The sequence below is a fragment of the Phaenicophaeus curvirostris genome, chromosome 8 (genome assembly GCF_032191515.1).
Source record: "Phaenicophaeus curvirostris isolate KB17595 chromosome 8, BPBGC_Pcur_1.0, whole genome shotgun sequence".
Classification (NCBI taxonomy): domain Eukaryota; kingdom Metazoa; phylum Chordata; class Aves; order Cuculiformes; family Cuculidae; genus Phaenicophaeus; species Phaenicophaeus curvirostris.
In genome coordinates this window covers 30,265,143-30,288,461 of record NC_091399.1, presented here as the reverse complement: position 1 = coordinate 30,288,461, position 23,319 = coordinate 30,265,143, and the positions used below count along the sequence as shown (strand labels likewise).

Here is a 23,319-nt window from a genome sequence, read left to right as displayed (position 1 = left end):
TTATTGTAGATGTTCTAGTAACACGTTAACAGTTACCTTCTTTTCAAAGTAGGAGTGTGGAGCAGGGAGGTGGAAACCAGTTGCCCCACCCCAGCCCTTGCCCAGCTTTGTTGTTCAGGAGGGGGTGGGGGACAGGCAATGCTTTAGGTGGAAAGACCTGATAACTTTGGTTCAGGTGGGAGCATGTTGTCTACTTCAGCAAGGGTGTAAGCACACTAATGAGGCACCTTGGGCAAAAAAAATGAGACTGCATTTCCTTACCAATGTCTTCATTGTTTGCGGTGTTGATGACAGTCAGCAAACAATATTGTAAAAAAAGATCTCACACCAGACCATCTGCACTCAGATGATCTGGTGGTTCTAGCTGGTTGGACCACTTTTGGAGATGTCTCGGCACAGATTCTTAGAGGAGGTTCTTAGAGATGACAGATTTTCTCTAGAAAATTTCCCCCAGACTTATCTCTTTGTCTCCTTCTGCAATGCTGGGTATGGGTGAAGTTCCCAAGATTTTGTATGTTGGCCCTGTCCATTGCAAAAAATAATATGAGCTGCTCATCCTCTGCTCTTTAAACTTGCATCCTTGATATCTAGTGTACTATTTTTTTAAGAGTATATGCTGAAAGGGCCATCCTCTGTTGAACCGTCTGTCTGTGGAAAAGTCTTGTACTGCCATGTAAGTAAATCTAGAATATGAAATAGCCTAAAGGACCCCATAACCAAGCAGACCACAGTGTCCAGCATAGATCAGCACAGCCCCCCGCCCTCCATTGAAAACTATGGCACAGCAAGAAAGGTGGAAGACAGGGCACAAGAGAGAAGGATGGGAAGGAAGGATGGACTTTGTGCAGTGTTCAAGAGCTTCTGGGCAGTGGTAGAGTAGCTTAGTGGACCATCGTGCCATGTCTGATAGATGCTGAGACTAAGGGAGCTATTTAAAATCACATGGTCAGTGGAGGCTTATGTGTTTCCCAAACCTGGTATTTGATATGTTAGAATTAATTTTTCTATGCTCTCCAATGAGACTGACCAGTTTAGACTAGACGCTTCATTTTGAAATGTCTGAAGCAGCTCTGAATCCTGTTGTTGTGTTGATCTGACACAGCTCGATTGTTGCCACAGTCTGACACAGAGGTCAAAGGAGATGCTTGGGAGGTGACCTCACTTCAGTTCTCGCTTGTGTTGTTTTTCTTAACCTAAGTGAAACAGCTGCTTCAGACTGTAAGAAAATTTAGGGTTAAGTGAGGAAAAAAAAGTATTTTTATTGTTTTCTTCATTGTGTATTTAGGGCAAGTCTGCTAGGATGAGGGTACAAAGACTTTGAAGACAGCACAGAACTGAACAACCAAGCCCAGGTGATGGCACTGTGTTGGGTTCTGAAAGCAAAGAGCTGTGCCAGCGTGGCACCAGCTCCAGACTGGTAAGCTTGGTCCCATCTTGTGCTGAGCCCACTGATGGCTCTGTGCATTGCACTCCAGGCCACTTCCAGAGAAGGATTTCCAGTGTGTGGCATTTGGGTGCCTCCAGAACAGAATCATAGAATGGTTAGGGCTGGAAGGAAGGGACCTTAGACATTTAGTTCCAACCCCCCTGCCATGGGCAGGGACATCCCACTAGATCAGGCTGCTCTCTGCCCTCAACAGGATGGGTATTTGGAGGAGCTAAATGGAGAGGAAGAGCAGAGGAAGAGAGACGCGACAGAGTTGTATTATACCAAAAGCCAGCAAGGAAATAAAAGAAGGCTGTAGGAGTCTGTCTGTCCTTCAGACTGAGATGCTCTGAGCATGGTATTACACTGCAGTTCTCAAAGACACCCCAAGGAAACACAAATCTGAGCTCGTGACGTCAATCTGGAATAATGCCCTCAACTTTTGACCCCTTTTTGCTCCAGTCTCCCCCTGGCTATGGTGTGGCCTTTCTCCAGAGCGTATTCTGTGAGTGCTCATGGGTGAGAGGGGAGTGAGATGATTACATACAAGGAAAGAATGAAGGAGAGCCGTGGGGGGATTGCTGGACGTTCGAAGTGGCTGCACATTTTGGCCTTTTATGTTTTATGGCTTTGCTTCCTGTGACTGTCCAAAGTGGCTATGAGTCAGTTTCTCACAACTGTGGAGAATAACAACATCAAACAAGAGGGAAAATGATTTCTCCATCTGCCTTGGAGAAGAGGTGGCATGATGTAAGGAGGCTATGATGAAAGTCTGCTTTACAAGACCATCACACGTGGCCTGTACAAAGTATTTTTTAAGGCATGCCTTGGGCTTATATACTCCTGCCAAACAGGGGAGGAAGAAAGCTCATTCCCTGCATCCCTAGGTCTCCTCCTCAGCTTTTTGCATAATGCTGAAGTTTCCAAGTGCAAAACCATGTCCTGCGGCAGAGCAAAAGCCAGCAACCTGGGGTAACAGACTGTTCTGAAAGGTGGGGTGCAGAGTTCCCAGCTTTGTCTGATCGCTCTTTCCTATGGCAAGGATCCTTGGGGTAACATCAGCTGACCTAGTAGGGTGGTCTCTGTGCCCCCTATGTTTCTGTGGGGTGCCAGTTCACTCAGCCATGAAATTGTCTCTCATCACATCCATTGTCCATAGTATTTGGGTAGTGTTACTGCTCAGGAGTTGCCCCAGGGCACTCTCAGTTCTGTGCTGTATCTTTGAAAAGCCCACCCACAGCTCTTGATTTGAACCTGAATACCAGCCTCCAGGAAGCTTTTGTTATCTCTGATCTGGCTGAGGTGTGGGTAGGGATGCGTTTGGGATGCTGTTAATACACTGCATGTCCCATCCCCTGGCATGGAGAGTGGCTCATGTTGGTTCATGGTGTGGGGACTCTGGGGTCCTTCCAGCCCTTCCCAGAAAATTCCCCTGCTGGACCCCACAAATCTTAATTTTGTTAATCTTATAAGTAAAATCTTAAATCAAAATTTTCAGGCAGTCCTGACATCATACTCATCACTAGATGCTGTGTATCACCCACCTAATCCATCACCTGGTGTCTTTCTTTGTACTCTGATAAGACACCTCGCAGTGTAAAGCTGCTTAGGCTGGAAGAAACTTTACTTACATATAGGTCTAAGTGGCAAAGGCAGGATCTCTGGGCAAACCAAACATTGTCAGGGTGTGCTCAAGATAGTGATTCAAGGCAATCCCTAGTACCAGAGTGAGATTTCAGGAAAGTAAGTGATTAAGGAAGAAAGAGGAGCAATCCTCTGGCAGTGGTAGCAGTTTTAATTCTGAGTCTTCATTAGAAAAAGAGAAAGAGCCTCCAGTTTTTAAAGGATGATATTCATTAGCAAAAAATGGCTGGGTGCAGGGATAGAAGCAGCTGTGATGCTAGAGGAGGATTGGAAAGGAATGAAAAAATTTCGAGAGTTGATCCACAAAACTTGTTTGCCATGGTGGATCTGGGACAACTGCCATGGCAGGCAACCCTAATGGGGGATGTCAGGTGGTTCCCCTCATCACATTCGTGTCATTACCCTGAGATCATTGGGTTGGAGTCAAATGTTATAATATAGAAGTTAGCAAATCCAGTTAAAATTCCTTGCCTGAACTGTTTGCTGTAGCTCCTCGCTACAGCCTTTTCTTGACTTGGTCATCATTCAGCTTCCAAAATATTCAGTTCGACCATTCTCAGAGTAAGAGAACTGAAGGCACTCGTTGGGGGGTAGCAAGCAAAGGAACCACTCAATATTTGCCCCGACTGTGAAGGTTTGGCTTTTGGCATTTGCATTTTTGCCTACGCAAATTTTTGTAAAGCCTAACTGCCATAAACGCTCTGATGGTGCCAAGAGGCTTGAAAATCAGCATTGAAGAGAGAAGGAGGAATAGGGACTGCCGCCTCCTGATTGCAAAGCAACCCGAGGTCTAAATGGCAACAAAACGTTATACATAACGTCTGATTCACTGTGTGGAGAATGTAAAGAATTGAGACCTCCCGACACAGTTTACATTGGCCCTTTTTATGACTAATTGTGCAGAAAATAGCTCTGCTTGTAGTGTGCATGGAAACAGTTCAGGTTTCTGCTGTGTGTCAGCTAATGGGCTAGCAAGGCTTTTTTAGCAGAACTTCAAAGGCTCTGGCAATGGAGGGTCCTTTGTGAGGGAATTATCTCCTGTTCCTTTGTACCCCTTTATCCTTCTAAGCCATGGAACAAAGAATTGTGAAAGGAAGAGGCAAAGTAATTTGTAGTAGATCTCTAGACCTAGATAAAGTACATAACATTTGCCTAAAAATATTTTTTCTGCTTCTGTCATCAAAATAAGGTTATATTTTTCTGTGTAGGAACACCCAAGTTCATTTAACTTTTGAGGTATGCAACCTTATGCATAGATATGCTGTTGATGGGGTCACCAGAATGGCTGAAATGGTAAAGGGGCGTTTTAGTTTCTGTGATCAATTAGAAAATACATGGCCGTTACTGTTGGAGTTGGCTGAGAAGTGTATTTCTCTCCACCTTGGGATATTTCACTAAGAAAGGAATAAATTGTGTTGTTTTTCAGCAGTGTGTGTGCATATGCATGTGCACGCTTTAAGGAAACCATGTATTTTTCACCTTTTAGTAAAAAAACAAAGTAGTTTATTTTTTCTTCCAGTGAAAAATGAAACCTTGGGGAGATAAGGAAATGCATTGCATGCATCTGCTTTGTGTAGTCCAAAGCACAGTTCTTAATTAAAAATGGAAAAGCAAACCAGGGATGGAAGGTGTTTGATTAATGTTAGCAACCATGCTGTACAACATGTTCCTCCAGTGTGTCTAGATCCTTGTCGCAAAAAAACAAGACATCAATGAAAGGAGAATAATCTTGGCTCATCAGATAGAATGAAGAAACACTCCATAAGTGCAGCAAGCCATGCTAGCCAGTGCCCTGTTTTGGCGTTCAAACTATGAAATGACTCTTTGTTGAGCACTGGGTCTTGTCCTCAAGTAAATCCCATGAGTATCTCCTTATCCTTAGAGGGTGGAAGGACTGCATCCACACCTTTTTCTACCTTTAATATCTTAAACTGTTAGTAGCAGCTGCACTGCACATCTCCATGCCCAAATACAGACTTTCACTTCAAGTCCCTGTCTAGAAAATCTTTTGTGTCTGCTTTCTCACCTATTCCCAAACTTGCATGGATTTCCTGGGGCTGTTGGTGCTCTGACCTCTTGGATCCAGTTTTCATCAGCTGTCAAGGTAAATTTGGTTAATACTGCAGGAATAGTTTATTCAGTATTATACCGGAGAGCGTATACTGGCAGAGAAACGAGAGCATTCCACTGTCTCTCTGATCTGCCTGGTATGTCTCTAGATGCACTAACTTTTTAGTAGCTGTACTTTCTTGACATTTTTTTTTTAATGAAAATTTCCAGGCCAGGCAGAGAATTTTTTTAAAGTTTTTAGAAGAAACCTACACACATGCGTGTATATGTATTAAAGTTAATTCTATTCTATCTGTAAATAAAAATTAAATCCACAGATGTTATAAAAAATTAAATCCATTGATGTTATTAAAAAAAAATCCTGCAATTATTACATATTCTGTTTGCACATATGGGCAGCCAGAGGCAGGAGTTTGGTATTTTTCACCGATGATGAACTTAATTGTCTCTAATATGCACGTTAGATTGATTTTTATTACATGCCACAAGTGTCAAAAATATTTTATTGTTGTCAATATCTAAGAAGTGAGTGCTTCTCTTATGTTGTATGTGACCAAGAAGAGTCATTTTAAGTACAAAATTTCTCATATAGAAGATTTTTCTGGATTTTAAAACTGGAAAGCTTAATTATGATGGGTTTAGCAGCAAGAGGCAAGTAGAGACATTTCTTCCAGGAATTCTTTAACCCTGGAGGTACAGCAATGACACATGTTTCACTTTACCTGCGTGCACTGAACCTCTCACAGGCCACTATGAGGTGCTGAGGGGCATGGTTTAGTGTTTGATAGGAATGGTTGGACTCGATGATCCGGTGGGTCTCTTCCAACCTGGTGATTCTATGATTCTATGATTCAATCCTTCTTCTTCCACGTATCTCTGATCCTGAGGCGATCCCTTCCATGGGACATCATGGATCACAGTTAGAAACATATCTTTGTTGTGCAGGAAGGCTGCTTATCTGAGCATGCATATTTTCAATTTTTCCATCACTGAAGTAGAGTATGAATTCGAGTTTCTTGTAGTGTGCATAATGAGATAATGAGTTGGCCACAACAGCGTTACTGTGACGTAAAATAAACAGATAGATACAAACCCAATAGCAATATGTGAATTCTGACTGTGCAGAGAAGTTAGTACAAGTAGAAGTCAGAGCTGGTCCATATGGAAACCTTACAATCAGGTGGAAAGGATGTAGTAACTGGGAGAGCTGACGGTGAGACAGGTGGTGATCTATCCAGAGGTACGTGGGTTAATGCAAACATGAAAATTTTAAACAGAGTCTAAAGATAAAGCTTTGCAGAGACCTGCTCATATCATTCCTTAGCAGTTGTTAAAGCTTTAGGGAGTCAATTTAAAGTTGGGGTTTGTTTTGATTTTTTTGTTGTTATTTTGATTTTTTTATTGTTTTTATTTCTTTTTGCTTGGTTGAATTGGGGCATTGAAAATATTTTAGTATGTGTTGAATTGTGGGCTTAAAATTCAATAACTATGTTCACACTGAACTTTGTAATGAAGATTTTCATTATTTAGGGGTTTGGAGTTTGGTGGGATTTTTTTAATAGAAGCTGATACTCCGTCATGTTAGGAGAGGCAAAATTAAAGGAATAAGCCTCATGCTTGGAGCAGAGGGTGAAGCATTTGCGATACTGAAATTCAGTCCCTGGTCTCAGAAGAGGTTTCAGGGACATTCATTCTCTGCATGGGTGGTTTTCACCTTGGCAGGAACCTCCTTTGTTCCCCATAATTACAGTTCAGATCTGACACAAATTCCCAGATTGCTGGAGGAGAGCTCCCCAGAGCAAAAGATGTGGCAAAGGACTGAACAGCTCAGGGTGAAAACATCCATCTCACCATCCTTATATTTTACTGCCATCCTGCATAGCAGCTCACCAGTCCAGTGAGCTAGCAGCTTTCATCATGATCTCCACACAGAGGAGAGGCATGAGAAGTCCAGGAGGTATCAACATTTGGTCTTCATCTGTCACTTCAAGGGACTCATGGGCTTTGCTGAGCAGCTGATGTTATTGACAGTCCTGCCATTTTTTTGGATCAGAAATCAGAGCTGTTTCATATTTACTTTTTTTCCTGGGCTTAAAGCATTTAAAATTGAGTTCTTTTGTACTGTCATGATGTCAAAGATTTGCTGGATTCAGAATGATTGTTTACATTAAGAAATCTCTTGGCATTTAAGACTCCGGTTCGGGGAAAGTAGAGTGTTGTACCGTGTATTCAGAAACTTCTCTGACACCTTTGACTTTGGTTCCTCAGTGTCACTTTGCCAGTGACAGAATGGAGACCTTTGTTTGCCTTGGCCACTGCATAAAAAAACAGGATATGATCAAATTCAGTTAATCACTCACAAATGTCTCATTTCTTGAATCTCTGAGGATGTGTAACACATTTTTGGGACTGCTTTTTGCTCCTTTGGCTTTTGTTATAAGTAAGTTAGTCAGGGAGAAATCACATTTTGAGTTTCTTAAAAGGAAGTGGAGGAATCCTGGAACACACTAGGGCTCTGCAAATGTATGTTTAATCATTTAAAGAAATGTCTTTTGGCTAAAAGCTCTTACTTGCAAGTTGCACTAAAAGCTATATGACTATGTCATTCGCACAACTGATGTGAATTAGCACCCTTGTTGGCGGCGTGAGCAGAGGCATGCAGGCTTAGTGAATACTAGGGACTGAATTACTCTGAAATTCATAGTGACTTTGTGCAGTGCGCGTGAGGTGTCCTAGGGGTGACTCAGCTGATGGTTACAGCAGCTCCTTACACAGGGGCATGTATATAGAGAGATTCGGGCATGTCCTGCCTGTCTTGTCTTTTTATGCAAAGCATTTGGCTCTGCTGTGGAAGCAGGCAGTTACAAACATCTCCTGTAAACATTTACACTGTGCTTAAGGCAAGCACACACTCTCCAACCAGCAGCAAAGCAGCATTTTTACACACGGCACGTGGTGGAACTCCCTGCTGCAAGATGTCACAGGGCAAAAAGTACGTGGAGGCAGAGGCTTGAGCCCATTCGTAGTGAATTGGTCTATTCAGAGGTGGTAGTGAGATGTGATGACCTGGGTGTAAACGGGGGTCAGCCAGCCGTACAGAGCTGGAAGCTAATGGACATAATGGAGGAGGATTGTTTTGTCCTTTCTCAGTGTCATTCATGTATATATTTATATACCTTTAACATTCACCACCAGCCACGGTTGGAGACAGGTTACTGGGCTACATGGATTTTAGTAAACCCGTTAGTGGACTTCTTACCTCCTTGCTTCATACATCTAGCCTATCCTGAAAACAATGTGGGACTCTGACAATAAGTCTAAAGCTTTGGAGGGATTACACTGCATTATTGAGTCTGTACCCAAAGCCCTTTGATGGCTCCCATTGACTCCAGGGGGATTTGGTTCAGACCTCAAGTATATAGGACTCCCTTAAGTAAACCCTTTCAAGGCCCCTACATGCTGCAGCATTTATTGGGCTCTTTGTTACTTCTGTGAATAGAAATGCAACCTTTACACTTCTAGCAAAGAGCCCTGATTTACAGAACTAAATCTTTTTTGGAAGATATAAGGTTACCACCCCAGCTCCTCCCAACCCTGCTGTGCAGGTGGCTGAGTGGTTGATGAAGCAATTCCTGAATCACTGCTGGTTTAGGCAGATAAGCACTGAGCTTCTGAGCTTCTTCATAAGCACGTGTCCATCAATGATGATGGGCAGCATGCCCATCTGGAGTTGTAAGTTGTTCCAGTTCATGAGTCAAAGCCCTAGTAATTTCTTTTTGCCTCTGCAGGGTCATTCTGATATCTGTGTTAGAAGTTAATTTAGTCTGTGCACATACTAAAAATGGCTACAGTGCAAGATGAGACTAGCAATTCATATCGGTTTTCATTTATCCACCCAGTCCCTTGGCCATATGAGGGGAGTGGCGGGGTAAATAAGATGGAAGAAGACCTTATCAGGCTGTATGCTGTCTCTTCCACTGGCCATTGCCAAAGGCTGCAGTGGGCCACGTGGTGAATAGCTGAGTCTGAATTACAACAGATTGCATAACTTACCTTTCTTCCTTTTGAAGCTAGTCTAGCTTCTGGTAACCTTGTCTCCCAAACCTGTGATTCCAACAGGAGAAACTCAAGTGAGTGAAAGGAGCAGTTTGATTGACAGTGCTATTTTCTACCTGTATTTTAGGTCACTTCCTGGGTAACAACACTGTGATTGATGTACTGAGACAAGCAGGATTTGAAGTGGAGCACACCCCTCCTGGACAACCAATTGGAAAGTAAGCAGCTGCCCACAGATTATTAATCACTTTCTCTCATTTTCTTTTCCTCTCCCTTTTTCTGTGACTATGCAAGATTATTGCATTAGTATAGAGAATGGGTGAGAGGGTGAGGAATCTCCCTTTCCCACCCAAGTTCCAGATAAAAAGTGCATTCTAAAGCATCCATTGTGTGAGTTTGGAAACACATGGAGCCTCGGTGGCTGGTTTTTTCACTTGAGGACATTATTCGTATCACAGCTTCTTCACTATACCAGATCAGAAGTGCCCCAGTTTCTGTCTGTTTTCAAGAAACATCTCATTCAGCTCATTTTCCCCTATAGCTGTTTTGTGGTTTTCTGTCCATGGGCTTTTGGTTGTTTCTGCACTGCAGGGCAACAGACTGGCACCAGCTTCATTTTCCAGGCCTCTCTGTCAGGCTATTCTTGATTTTCAGTTGTGCCTGAAGGATCAGATTTAATGTCGCAGGTGGACCCTGGAAAGTATAGTGGGTGCGTAAAAAGCAATTCAGTATTTCTTGAGCTGCTTCATCTATCTGGTCAAGTAGAGCAGGCAAGAAGGATTGATTACCAGGCTCTTGGTAATTTTAATTAGTATAAGATTAAAATATGGTACAAATTGTCCTCAGCTGGTGAAACACTTCCTTCTTCCCCTAGACTTTTCTCTTTCTTGGCTATTTAGATTAAGTCTCTGACAAAAAATGTCATAGACAATAAAACTGGGAGGGATGGTGAGAGACTATCTAGCCTTGCAAAGTTAGCCTTTCCCCTCCATTCCGCAGATAAAAATTGGCTGCGATTTCTCTGTCATAGGATTGTTATCCTCATTAGGAGAAAGTGTTAGCAGCATGCTCCTGTCCCTGGTGGGCAGACATGACATCGTCCAAATATGAGGTGAGTTTCAATATGGAGGATTAATTGCAGGGCTAGTAGACCATGTCTGAAAAAGCTATGCTTAATATAGTTGGAAAATCTGGCTGATCCAGCCTTGTTTATGAAACATCCGCAATGATTCGTATAGAATATAATATGGCTCAACTGTACATAAGTGTCTTTGACAGAGCATTTATCCTAAATGCTTCTTGGAATATGTTGGGCAATAAAAGCACAGCCTTAAGTAACAATGGGGAAAAGAGGAAGAAAAAGCTATCAAACACAAGGAAGAGCATTTATTCAGAGAGTGTTTAAGAACAACTTTGGCACAGGGAGAAGAACCAACATGGCACAGGGAAGAGCAGTAAACACTGTAACTGACTGGAATGGGAAATTCTGGCTAAAATCAACAAAAATGTTTGTCTCTAAAAATATAGGAAAACAGAAAAACCAAGCAAGCTATAGCGAGGTCTACCATTCCTAGGTTTCTGACAAAGAAACTTCCCTCTCAGGGAAGCAGGCACTTTCCTCAGCAATTTTCATTTAGTTAGAAGTATCATCTTCCCATGAAAATTATTACAACTGGAAATTGAGAAACTATTAATTTATTGGCCGTTTGCAATCGTTGAGAAGAAAGAAAGATACAGTAGTGTGAAAGATTTCAAAGAGTAGTCCCTGTTCTTTATGGTCTTGGGGTATGTCTGTACACGTCATCACAGACTTGAAATAATGTGGTGGGGAAGGGAACTTGAAACAAAGCCACAGTTTAATTTTGACTTATTTGCAGTATTGGGCATCACTGTGTATGCATTGCTTTACTTTGGCAGCAGTGTCTTTTGTTCATGACGTCTTCCTTAATATTGTCCGTCCCCAGGGGAAATGTACTTGAAAGCAAGTGGACTTGGACTGCTGCCTAGAGCAATGTATATGTCCTCAGCTGAATTATCCTACACTCAGTAGCTTCTGTTTCCATCTCCGGACTAGCGCATTGGGCAAGTTGATCCCTTTGTCTGGACTAGTACGTTAATTCCAGTAGGGTCTGTTCTGACCATTGAACCCTTATTAAAGGGTTATACTGTACTGGACTGAGTTGAGAGAGAGCATATGGTTGTACTCTATAGGGATTAGAAGCTCTGTATTTTCTCCTGGGGTCTGATGATCCAGGCAGATCAGCCAATCTCAAATGATGATACAGGACAAAAAGTAAATGGCATGGTAAAGAAATCCAGAGTTGCCACTAAGTTGTGTTACTCAGGGTGCAGGAACAGTAGACTATTATATGGTGTTTAAATAAAGTAGATTTAATTATATTCACAGCTTGCCGCCTTTAGAAAAAAAAGAGACTTCCAGACCCTGCACATCATGGACTTCATTTCCATTGTCCTGCAGCTGGGGCTGGACCCATCAGAAATGCTTGAGAATCCCCCTTAGAAATGAGAAGGCTGCTGCAAACCATTTTGTCTGTCTTTTTCATAATAGCTTGTGTTTTACTACTTCCAAGCAAGCTGCAAAAGACAGTCTAGTCAAACAGAGTTACAACAAAAGTTGACTGGCATATTCGGAAAGCACAGCCATTCCATTTTTGTGATGTTCGGGTTATGTTGCTGTAATTGAGAGTCAAGGAAACTTGCATTTTTGTATACTCTTCTTTTTTTGCTCTCCTCTCTCCTTTTCAAAAGATGAAACAAAAACACTTGAAAACAGTTAGGCCCAGAAGAGGAATTGTTTTGGGATAGCGCTTATACTAACCACATATATATACAGAATAAACAAGTAGAAGCACAACAAATTTTTTGCTGCTTCCAAACAGAAATTGTTTTATGGATTATAGAGATGCAGGTGGTTTTGTCTTGATTATTGTGGAGCCATACATGAAATAAGAGGTATTTTTCTTCTCTGTTTGAACCCAAGAGACATTTCTGCTTTACTTCCAAAGAAGTTGTAGAAGCGAGTCAAGCCCTCAGCATTGCATTCTGGCACTGACAAGTGAAAAATTGGATAGTGTTCAGAGAAGATCAGCTTGACTCTAGTGCAGAGATTGGTGGGGGTGGACAGCACATGGGAAAAATGCAAGGGTTGGAAAAAACTGAAGCAGCTGCATGCTTATGCTTTGACCAAGGGAATTCAAAAAAGGATTGTTATGGGTGGATTGTGTGCATAAGGACGAAGGGGAGCAATTTGAGCTGGCACATAGAAACATTTGGAGGTGTATCGTGTTGAAATTGAGGGTGGTTTTGGCTGAATATCAGTGATTTCTTGATAGTAAGAGAGTTTTTTTGAGGTTAAGTCAGGAGCCTTATTACTTGAAACGATGAGACTAAGTTCAGCAGAACACTCTTGTTATGTCCTACTTACTACCAATGCTGCCTTGTAAAAAAAAAAAGAGAAGTTTTTTTTGCTTTAATATTGCCATTCCTAGAACAGTATGATTGTTATTATTACTGAAATTATTACTAGTCTGATCTTTATTGTTCAATAATAATGAAGCAGTGATACCATTAATAAGTGGGGTAGTCTGGTATGACATTAAAGCTCTGCCATCCATTTCAGTTTCAGAAAGGACAAGAGAATCCCTTTTTAGAAAATAACTAGTACTGTTCCTGTGTATCAGAAAAGCCTTGGTAAGAGTGAAACAGGACAAAGACAAAAACTGTTTATGTTTTCAGTTACATACAGGCTGCATAAAGCCAAAAGATTATTGGCTTCCTCTGTCCAAAATGCTAAGCATGGGTTGTGAAATGGCTGCTCTTTAAGCAGACCAAAATGAATAACTAGAGCCTCACATTTCCGTTTAGTGACAAGCACAAATTTGAGCCAAGTTCTCCCTTTGTTGAGGGACTGGTGAAAAGGAAAGAGATTTTGGCAGGCTAGGAGAGATAGACAAGACACGTTGGGGTTTGATGGCTCCAGAATCAATGAACTGGTGAAGTTCATATAAAGCACATCTAGCTGGTGTGGAGCTATTTGGGATCTCTCATTGACTGGATTTCTGAAATCCCCTGGCTCCAGTTGATCTGCCTTGTGGCCCAATGTGGACTTTCCTAAGCCTCTTCTAGAAGCCTACAAGCTCACTATTGAAAATACTTTCTTTAAAGCTCCATACCTTTCTGTAGAAGAAACCCTGTTGTACTCGGCATGCAGAGCAATGTCATAAACAATTCAGAACTTATCCTCTTGTTGGCTTCGTTTCTTTATTTTGTTGCTTAAGAGAAAGTGTCCTGAATTTTTTCGCCTGACAACCTTCAACAGCATTTGTATTTGCTTCTCATTTTGCTGGCTGTCCACCTTGTCCCCAGATAAAGACCCTGGAAAATGAATGGCTGAATCCACATCTCATTGCTTTGCCCTGAGATAAGAAAGGCAACTTTTTTTTTTAGTGGGGCTTCTGCCAATTGGCCATCCATGCCCCTTTCTGTCTTCAGAAAACAGGACTGCATGCTTGAGGTAGGAAGAGAGAAGGAAATGGGAGAAAAGTTTCCCCTCAGATGGATTCCAGTGACTTGAGCAGATAAAGGGCCACAGCTGTTTCACATTTAATTGAAAACAGACAAACTGCAAGATCAGCTCCGGAAGCACCTGTGTCCATGATGACTCCATTGTTACTGGGTTCTCAGAATCCTCTCTGACCTTCTGCCACATGCCAAGCCCTAATGTACTGCGCACCTTTCTCCCAGCCAGAGAAGCATGCGGCAGTGCTCATTTCTATCAGGCTGCTCTTTTCGATAGCATGCTCAATCCTACCTTTTTTCAAATTCAGGACAAGCTTTAATTTCTTTCCATCTGAGAGTTTATTGTGGAAACTAATTACCCTTCCTCCTTACGTTTGAACTTCCTGGTGCAGTTGAAGCAACGTGTCTTTGCTTTTGCAGTTTGTTCCTTTTCTTCTTTCTGAAGCAAAGAGCTTGCTCCTTCGCCTTTTCCTATAGCATCCTACAGGTGGGACTCTGGCCCCCTTGCTCAGCATTGTCTCATGGTGAAAGTTTCTTTGCTCCACTGTAAGTGCTTTCTTGTTCCACACGGGATGGAAGCACACCCAGTCCGCAAAATAATACAGCCTTTTCACTCCATCAGGATCCATAACCTTCAAGTGGTGATATGCAGAGATGGGAAAATGCTTGACATAACATACCCTGCAGCCCCAAACTGGTAAAAGTGCCAGTGCAATAGATTACATCCCAGAAACTTACAGATGCCATCAGGAGTCTCCCAGCAGTTGCCATGTTCCTTGGGATGCCCAAGTAACTTCTGCTGCCAGCCTAGCAGGGTTACTCCACTGTGCTCACTTGTGAAGTGAGTAACATTTTATTTAGAAAAAGAGATTTGGGGGGGGGGGAAGAGCTGTGACACTTGCATTGGGAACAACTGAGCCAGCTGAGAAAAAAAAGAAGAGCTGCAGAGATGTTAGCTCGTTCTGGATCCCATCTCTTCTGAAACAGGGAAAAATGCACACTTTGTGGTTTGGTTTTTTTTTATCTCTGGGTGGAATAATCTCCCCATTGGGATGCTGCAGTTCTTCTTAATCCTGTTATAAACCTTTGGATTTTTCATTTTTTCTGAGCCTGAAGATCATACTCCCTTCACTAGCTTCCTTCCCTCAGAAGAAAAGCGAATCCATTATTTAGGGAGGTTTCTCTGACAGCATAATTTGCAGTAAGAGGTGTATAGGGATTGAATGGGGCTCATCTGCGTGCATTGGCAAATTTATTGCCTCATCTAACATTGGAGAATACAACTACTCAATGCTTAAAATATTTAGTCACAAAAATAGTCAAGAGATCCTCAGTTGCCTTTCAAATATCTTCCTTTGCTATTTAATTGTATTTGCATCTATAATTACCTTACAGCCAGAAAGCATAGGGTATGAGCCAACTAAAGTAAGTGTTACTGGAAAGAAATAAAAGAAAAGCTCCAAGACATGATAGAGAAGCAAAGTCAACTCTTGAGTTCTCTTCCATAGAAACTTAATTATCATTTCCTGAGCAGCACATTACTTAGGGCCAGTGCATCCACATGTTCTTTAGGCCACCTTTAAACACTGAATGTCTTCTGAAATAGTTGTGTTTAGCAACTTGTTTAAAAAAAAAGAACAAGATAATTCATGGTCTTGGTGAAAGAATATGAATCAGAACATCTCAGGAATTCTGCATTTGACTAGTTTTCCTCATGGGACATACAATTTTCTCTCTTATCAGGTTTGATCCTTGGCAAAATTTCTGGTTTCTTTTTGAGGAAAAAAAATGTTTCGTATTCCATATCATTCTAGTCCTTGGAAACTTGCACACAGGGCCACTGGGGAACATGGCTTTGTTTCTTTTTGCTCAAGGGTATCTTGCTTGCTGAGCTCAGGTTTCTAGTTTTTTTGCTAGAAAAAACCTGCAGCCCATCAGTTCTACCAGATCTGTATCTCATGCTCCATAAACTATCTAATAGCCAGCTTACCAAGCCTTGGAGACTTCAGAAGTTCAGAGCTAGTTCTTACTTTATTTCCAAATTTTGGAGTTCTTTTTTCCACAGGAGAGGCTCTTTCTGCTTCCCAACAATTCTAATGCAGATCTTTTCACCCTGAGGTTGTTAGTATGAGATGAAAATTCTGGCATATAGTTTCTAGAGATGAAGATGATCCAAACTTTATTGAAGTCAGCCACAAGGCTTCCATCAGTGCCAGTAGCTTGTAGAGGTCACTGTTAACATGAGATTGTTGCTGATAGTCTCCTCTCTTTGATTGTGAGGAGCCATGAGAGAATTGGCAGAAAACTAAAAGTATGTTCACACAGTTGAGCAGGTGCTTCCTATAGTCCATGTAAAAACACTGTCTTTTCCAGTAGACTGCTCATGGGTGTCTTGGAGAGTTGACCCAACTTCCTTACAGTTGGTATCTGGCTAGTTTTAGATGACTAATTGTTTCATGAGATTAGTTCCTCTTCTATCCCCTCACCACAAGAAGGATGTTGAGGCTCTGGAGCAAGTTCAGAGAAGAGCAACGAAGCTAGTGAGGGGGCTGGAGAACAGGCCTTATGAGGAGCGGCTGAGAGAGCTGGGGGTGTTTAGCCTGGAGAAGAGGAGGCTGAGGGGAGACCTCATTGCTCCCTACAACTACCTGAAAGGAGGTTGTAGAGAGGAGGGTGCTAGCCTCTTCTCCCATGTGATGGGGGACATGACAAGAGGGAATGGCCTCAAGCTCCACCAGGGGAGGTTCAGGCTGGACTTTAGGAAAGGTTTTCAAGGAAAGGATCATTGGGCACTGGAACAGGCTGCGCAGGGAGGTGGTTGAGTCACCTTCCCTGGAGGGGTTTAAGGGATGGGTGGATGAGGTGCTGAGGGACATGGTTGAGTGATTGATGGGAATGGTTGGACTCGATGATCTGGTGCGTCTTTTCCAACCTGGTGATTCTGTGATTCTATGACAAGGGTTGGACTGAATGATCCTTGTGCGTCTCTTCCAACTCAGGACATTCTGTGATTCTGTGACTTGAGCCCCATGTTCAAGTTGGACAGTGCTGTTAAACTACTTAAGCCTTTGGATGAATTACTCCACCCTTCCTCCAGCATTATATTGGAACAGTGCAGTTGTGTGAGTTTTGTGTTTGTGTATTCAGCCTGCACTTGTCCTGTGGATTGATGGCCTCCATCTCAAGTGATATCAATCTGGGCTGAAGTGCAGCTGCACTTTGTAACAGCTCAAGAGGCACAAAGGTATCAAGTGGTATTGTGTAGTTTGAAAGATGTCGTTTATCTAGGGAAGTTTGTGGTCTGTTTGCTGTCACTCTGTCTTTGCAATGCAGGCTTCCTTTACCTTCACTATCACGTTGTCAGGCAAAGAGACCTCACACGTTAGGACAGATAGCTTTTCCACTTCCAGAGCTGACTTCTTTACCTTCAGCAAGAGGGCTACGTGTTATGCTGCAATCAGTAGAGCAACTTAATTCAGCATGAGTGTAATTGCTAATAATTTTGCTTGCAGGGAGCTCTTTAACATTCACAAGTTCCTAAAAAAGGAACATGAAGAAAGGGAGTCAATTACTTTTTTCATTGACGCTTTTACTTGAAATTCCTTCAAGAATACTGCCTTAAAGGAAAACAGTTGGGGATACAGTTTTCTATGTAGGAATACACTAACAAGTACCTTTTCCATCTTTCATGAGTGATCAGCTGTTCATAGGGACATTCTTAACATTTTAAATGGGGTTAGTAGCCCTCCAAAGCAACATTTTGTGATTGGTGGCATGGGTATCACTCCTTGTGGGTAGGTCTTGTTGTGACAAGCTGTGAAAGTTAACTGGAAACTTGGAATTACCCTAATAAGTAGAATGTCACTCTTATGTATATATGCAATGTGATACTGTGCTATTTCTTGTTGATTTCAGTACAAAATAATCTCACTTTTAACAACTCATGTTGTCCCAGACAAACCAAGTGGCTTCACACTGGCCGTGGGCCAGCTTCAGATCTGAAATGACTATATGGGTGTCCCTTTAGGAGAACCTAGTGAAGGGTCAGACTGAGGAGCACATGTATCAACTGCTTCTCCTAGTTAAGTGCTAGTAGTAGGAGCAGGAATGCCAAAAAAGTAAGTTCTTACAACAGGACTGGTAAATTAAGAATGGTGAATATATGAACACTTGTCACAGTAAATAACTTAGAAACCAGAGTGCATTTTCATGACATGATCTTTGAATCGTTTCTATGAGAAGCCCAAGTAAATTCACATGTAATCTGTAAACTATGTAAAGGGTTTAATTCATCCAGTAAACCATGTGTTGGGAATACTGTATCCAGCTCCAGATCAGATATACTTTACAAAAGCTTTAAGATTTTAAAATCCTTCCACAAGCTAAACTGATCTCCAGAACTTTTGGAGGTTCACCCTTCTCTGGAGCTCATGCTTCATGCAAGTGAACATCATGCCCATATGTTTCCAGTTTCCTGGGGATTAAATTGCTCTGTTTGATGACTCAGGACTTCCCAAGGAAGCAACTCAGTCACTCACTCTGTGTGAAGGAGCCTCTGTTGTCTCAGAGGACGTCTTCTCTTCTTCTCTTGTGCAGTAATTCATGCTTTCAGAGCAGAGGATCAGCACTCCTTTTTTTTTTTTTCTTCCCACAAAGTTAATTAATTAAACAAATTCCTGTTAGCGGGGTTTTGAAAGACTTCGACTTTCCACCTACACTCCCAAATGCTCCACATTCCATGGAGAATGAAAAATGGACCTGTGAATAGAAACAGGAGGGAAGAAAAACAGATCAGATGCTCTATATAGATACAGACACAGTGGCTGTCAGTTGATATGATGGAAGAACATCCTGAATGAAGACGATTTCCTGCAACTGTGATTGCTAAAAATAGACTGCTATCCAATTTCAGAATTTATGCATGCAAATGTAAAGAGAAAGATTGAGCGTGTGGAGTGTCTGACAGAAAATGAAATATCTGTTTGGGCTTCCACTTTGACCTCTTGTTCTAGCTGATGGTCTCGTGGATGGTAATTTTTCTGCGTGTGAAAATCAGATCCTTTGCCACTGTGATGTAACTCTGAGGCTCTAGTTGGTCAGGAGAAGCACCTGGAGAATTTACCCTCTCATGGCTACTGTGGACCTGGCTATGCCCAGCTGTCTGCCCCATCTGTAGCCCCACCATAGAACAGAATTTTTCATCAGCACCAAAAATTGACCTAAATTTGCACCGAACATGGTCATAATTCCTGTTGACTACAGTGAGAAAACCGTTGGTCCCGCAGGGGACCAGAGTTGATGGAAGAATTTCCTCTTTCTGCTGCTGTATAGGATGTCTGATCAGCTCACAAGTCTGCAGTGCTGCTCTCATTTGTGGGCAACAGCATGTGGAAGACTTTCTCCAGTGACTCGCAGGACATGTGTCAAGTCAAGGACACTAAAATGTTCCTGCTAACCTACAGCATCTCGGCAGCAAAGTCATAGGCAGTCTCCGAGCGCTTTGTATCTAGTGTCCTGTCTGGCTGCTAGATTTGAATCTCATACCATCTGACCCCAGCTTCACATTTTCAAATTACTCTTGCAAAAATAAAGGCAGTCACAGAAATACCTCTGTCGAGACAGCACATCCCTGTTTATGTTTGAATGGCCGATACAAATCTGGAATCACCAGCGATCAAAGTGCATATTCACTGAGATGAGCCCCATGTTGTGTTTGAAGTGAGCACAGCACTTTGAAACAAGGATGAAGCAGTAATAAATCAGGATGAAGGATGTGGGGCATTAGCTACTTTACATGAAATCCCCGATGGAAAGACGTGGCCAGTGTTCCAAAGCTCTCCTTGGAGAGTGCTCGGAAGTTGCATACCAGCCTATTTGTGGAAAGCTAAACAGATCCCTATTGTCCTTGATGTGAAACGCTTCCCAGATAAACACTTCCCCTCCAGTGAAGAAAAATGATACAGCCTGTCCAGAGTTCTAACACAGAGGACTACACTGGGCTGCCACTCAGCCTCTGCAAAGTTGCTGGTTTCTGTTGGCATTGAGCTTCGCGAAGGGCTAGAGTTCATATACGTGCCAGCATCGTTTAAAAAAAGGCTAAGTTATAGAGTGAGACTGGGATAATCTTCAAGGATTTAATAACGTTGTGTGCCCGCATCTTTGCGTCTCTGCGTCTCTGTGTTCATTATACCCCTGGAATGTAAATCCCAATCCACAGTGGCTAAACAAGGTTCACATGGATCTCAAATACTTTTGTGGTATTCTCTCCTCCCGATTTCTGAAGGGGAAGGAAAACATTACTAACTGAAATAAACTCACATGGTTCTCGACAAGGAGACCAGTAAACCTCTGCTGCTGCAGTGAGTTTAGGTTGTAACATTGCCTGCTTTATAAGTCATTTGAAGGAATTATTCGTAACACCCACGGAGTCAAGGCATCATATTCCAGCACACTGAAGATCCAGAAGTCCCTGTATGAACTTCGGAGAGAAAAAGTGATTTCTAAAATCAGCAGTTCCAAGAATCAAGGCTGTCTAACACCAGGGTAAAACTGGTGATGGTCTAGTCCAGGTCAGTAGGTGCCTCTTCCTCCACTTTTCCCATCCTGGCAGATGCAGATTTTAGGGATTTTGTTGTGTCCTTACCTTTCACTCCAGTTTGGGCACGTGGTCTTGATAGATGCCTCCTTTCTTCCTCCATAATGCCATCCAGGCTGAAAAACTCTTCACAGGAGCAGCACATCATTGCATTTATTGGCCTATGGTCAATGGATGTATAGATGCAGGGGTTGGCTTTTTGCCACCATTTTGTCTAAGCAAACCTTGCTTTGCATTTGAGACAGAGGTGTCTTTCTTCCTCTACAGGCATGCTGATGTTAAATTAGAATATTGCACGTGTATCAAACTTAAGTGTAGATTAGATTTGGGGTCACAAATGAAACTGGGAGGTGCAGCTTCCATTGACATTTAGCAGGCATTGAGGTTTTAAATCCCTGAGGCAATTTTAGAAACATCCCCCTCAAGGAGAAAGGCCGTTTACTTGAAAGAAAGCAGAGTTAACAGGGAGGTTGTTTGTTTGTTTTGCAAATGCAACCTTGAATTTAGGGCAATTTCTGTGTATCCAAGCATTCATACTGGTAGTGATCATTGCTGCATGGTCAGCAATTCCCACTCAAATCAGTGAAAGGTAGAAAATGAAAGCACAGGCAACCACAAGTGTTTTAAATGAGATGATGGAATAGGAGACTGATTTTATTTTCTTCTTCTTTCACTATTGGGATGCCCTGTCCCACTTCCCTCCCTCTTTACCTTCCCTACCTCTCCAAGAAACCCCTGGTCAGTCAGCAAACAAGAGGCTTGATGAGATCAAGGGGTTGAGTGGCTTTTTTAATTGTTGCACTCTGGTATCTAGGAAAGGGCTGAACTCACACTTGAGCTTTTCCTCATAAAGCTTGTCTCCTCCCTGCTTCTTTTCATATAAACAAGAACAATCTTTTTTGATCTCTGTGCTACTTGGGATAGTTCAGTTACAACTGGTGGTCAAATTAAGTATTACTGGGGAAAGGAAGAGATGGAGGGGCAGACTGGTGTTATGTGCAGGGTGTCGTCATTTGCTTAGGAAAAGAGCATTGCTTAAATAGCCTGTGCTTCTGTTCAGAGTAAACGTCGGCAGGCCTGGTGGGGCAGCCCTAAGCACTTAATCTCATTGCAGAGAGATGGCTCAGATGAGTTGTTCCGTGGCTTTAATCAAAACATCTTATGGGGCAGTATTTCAACAGCATGAGGTGGCAGTTCTGCAATCTGGTCCAAACTGATCTGTCCACAAAGTTTACATGACACACCAGCATGGCATCTCACATCTCTTTGTCTTTGCTTTATTTCTTTTCACTATGTTCATGTGAGGTGGGGAGTTATCTCCAGGGACAGATGGAAAACTACGGCACAAAGAGTTGTTTCTTTTTTAACTCGCTGGGAGGAAACTATGACAGCATAGCTAGCTTAGCATTAGTTATTAACTACTAACCAATAAAACACTAGGTGACTCCTCCCTTATTGGGATTTGATGGTATCACAGTTTAGCCCCAGCCTCGACTTGCTTGGCAGCTAAATGTAAGGAGTTGTGGTCCCAGTCTTGCTTGACACCTTCCCTCCCCACCTTCGACCAGGAAAAAGGAAATGAGAGAGGGAGACTTGTGCATTGGAAACTACAACAGCTTTAATGAAAAAAATAATAATAATAACAAAGAAAATACTACTAATAAAATATATACAAGTATATGAAATTGACCCCCCTGATGACTGTACATCACCACGGATGCTACAGAGCAGGTACAGGGGAAAGGTCCCAGGCTGGACTCAGTGGCAGATAGGAGTTAGACTTAGGAACTGGGTTCAGGAACACACGGATCAGGCAATAGGACATAAAAGGTCCAGATTAGACGCCGACTATCAAAGAAGAGAGCTTGACCCGTCTATTTTATTTTGAGTGTGACATATATGGAATGGAATACTCTCTTGGTCAGTCTGGAGGTCAACTGTCCTGTCTGCCCCTCCCTGCAAGTGTGGCTATTTTTGTCCGTTTGACTTGAGGATGTCCTTGCTTCCGTAGAAATGAATATAAACAGTGGCTTTTCTGCATACCAGTGCCCCATTACTCAGTGATAATCATAAGTTTTAGGCGTTTTCACTTGTAGAGACAGATGCCGTCTGACAACATGTAGTTAACTTTTAGAAAAATGAAGTTATTTAGAGAAGGCTTAGCGGAAAAGTTAGAAAATCAACTCTGCTTTAGCTGAAACCAGAACAGATGGGCCACACTGAGACCAGGAGAGCTGTTAAAGCACTGGCAGCACTCTGCTGCTCTGAATAAATACAAGACACATCTCAGACGCTACAGAGCATGATGCAGAGATCAGCTGAGTCTCCTTCCTAGTGCCTGAGACTCACCTGCTCCTCTCAGCACGTTCTTTTACAGATGTTTCCTGCGTGGAGCTTCCAGTGAGAGCAGATTTCTACGGGCTGCTCCTGGGCTTCATGTTGCCCAGGTCTGGATTAATCTGAGCTGCCTGGGTAGCAACAGCACAAAAAAAAAAAGTCAAGGGCTTTCTGTCTGATACTAACACAATTAAGCTCTAGTGTGCAGACAGCATAACAGAAAATGGGGTTGCTTTGTGGCCCTTTTGGCTAATACAGCATTCCTAGCTTATGCAGTGAATCTAACACAGTGGAAGTGGTATGAGAAAGAGAGGAGTCCTCCCTTAGTATAAGATTAAGTCCCTTCTAGGAGAACTAGGGAGCAATGCTATGCAGTGTGGATTAAGTAGCAGTGGCAAAAGATGAATGAAGGTTGCAAGCATAGAAGTTGAACCCTTGCTCCTCCAGACTTTTAAAAAGTGAAGTCTATGTTCCAGTTTTGGGCCATGTTGCGAAGATGACCTGATCCCATGAGGCTGGTATAAGGGCACACTCTTCATGTATGGAAAAGGCAGTTTGTTTTAAAAAAACATTAAAAAAAAATCCAAACTTTGAAGTAGCAAATTATTCTGGAAATAGACAAGTGATCTTGAGGTTAAAAACCCCTCTGCTA

At 42.4% G+C, this 23,319-nt stretch overlaps 1 protein-coding gene across 1 annotated transcript in view; it reads left to right on the top strand.

Moving 5' to 3' along the window:
• TRABD2B (TraB domain containing 2B) overlaps positions 1-23,319 on the top strand; it is a 288,663-nt gene that overhangs the window by 229,612 nt on the left and 35,732 nt on the right. Inside the window, exon 5 of the mRNA XM_069863039.1 lies at positions 9,324-9,414. Within this exon, the coding sequence (XP_069719140.1) occupies positions 9,324-9,414 (91 nt within the window). The remainder of the gene's footprint in view (positions 1-9,323; positions 9,415-23,319) is intronic.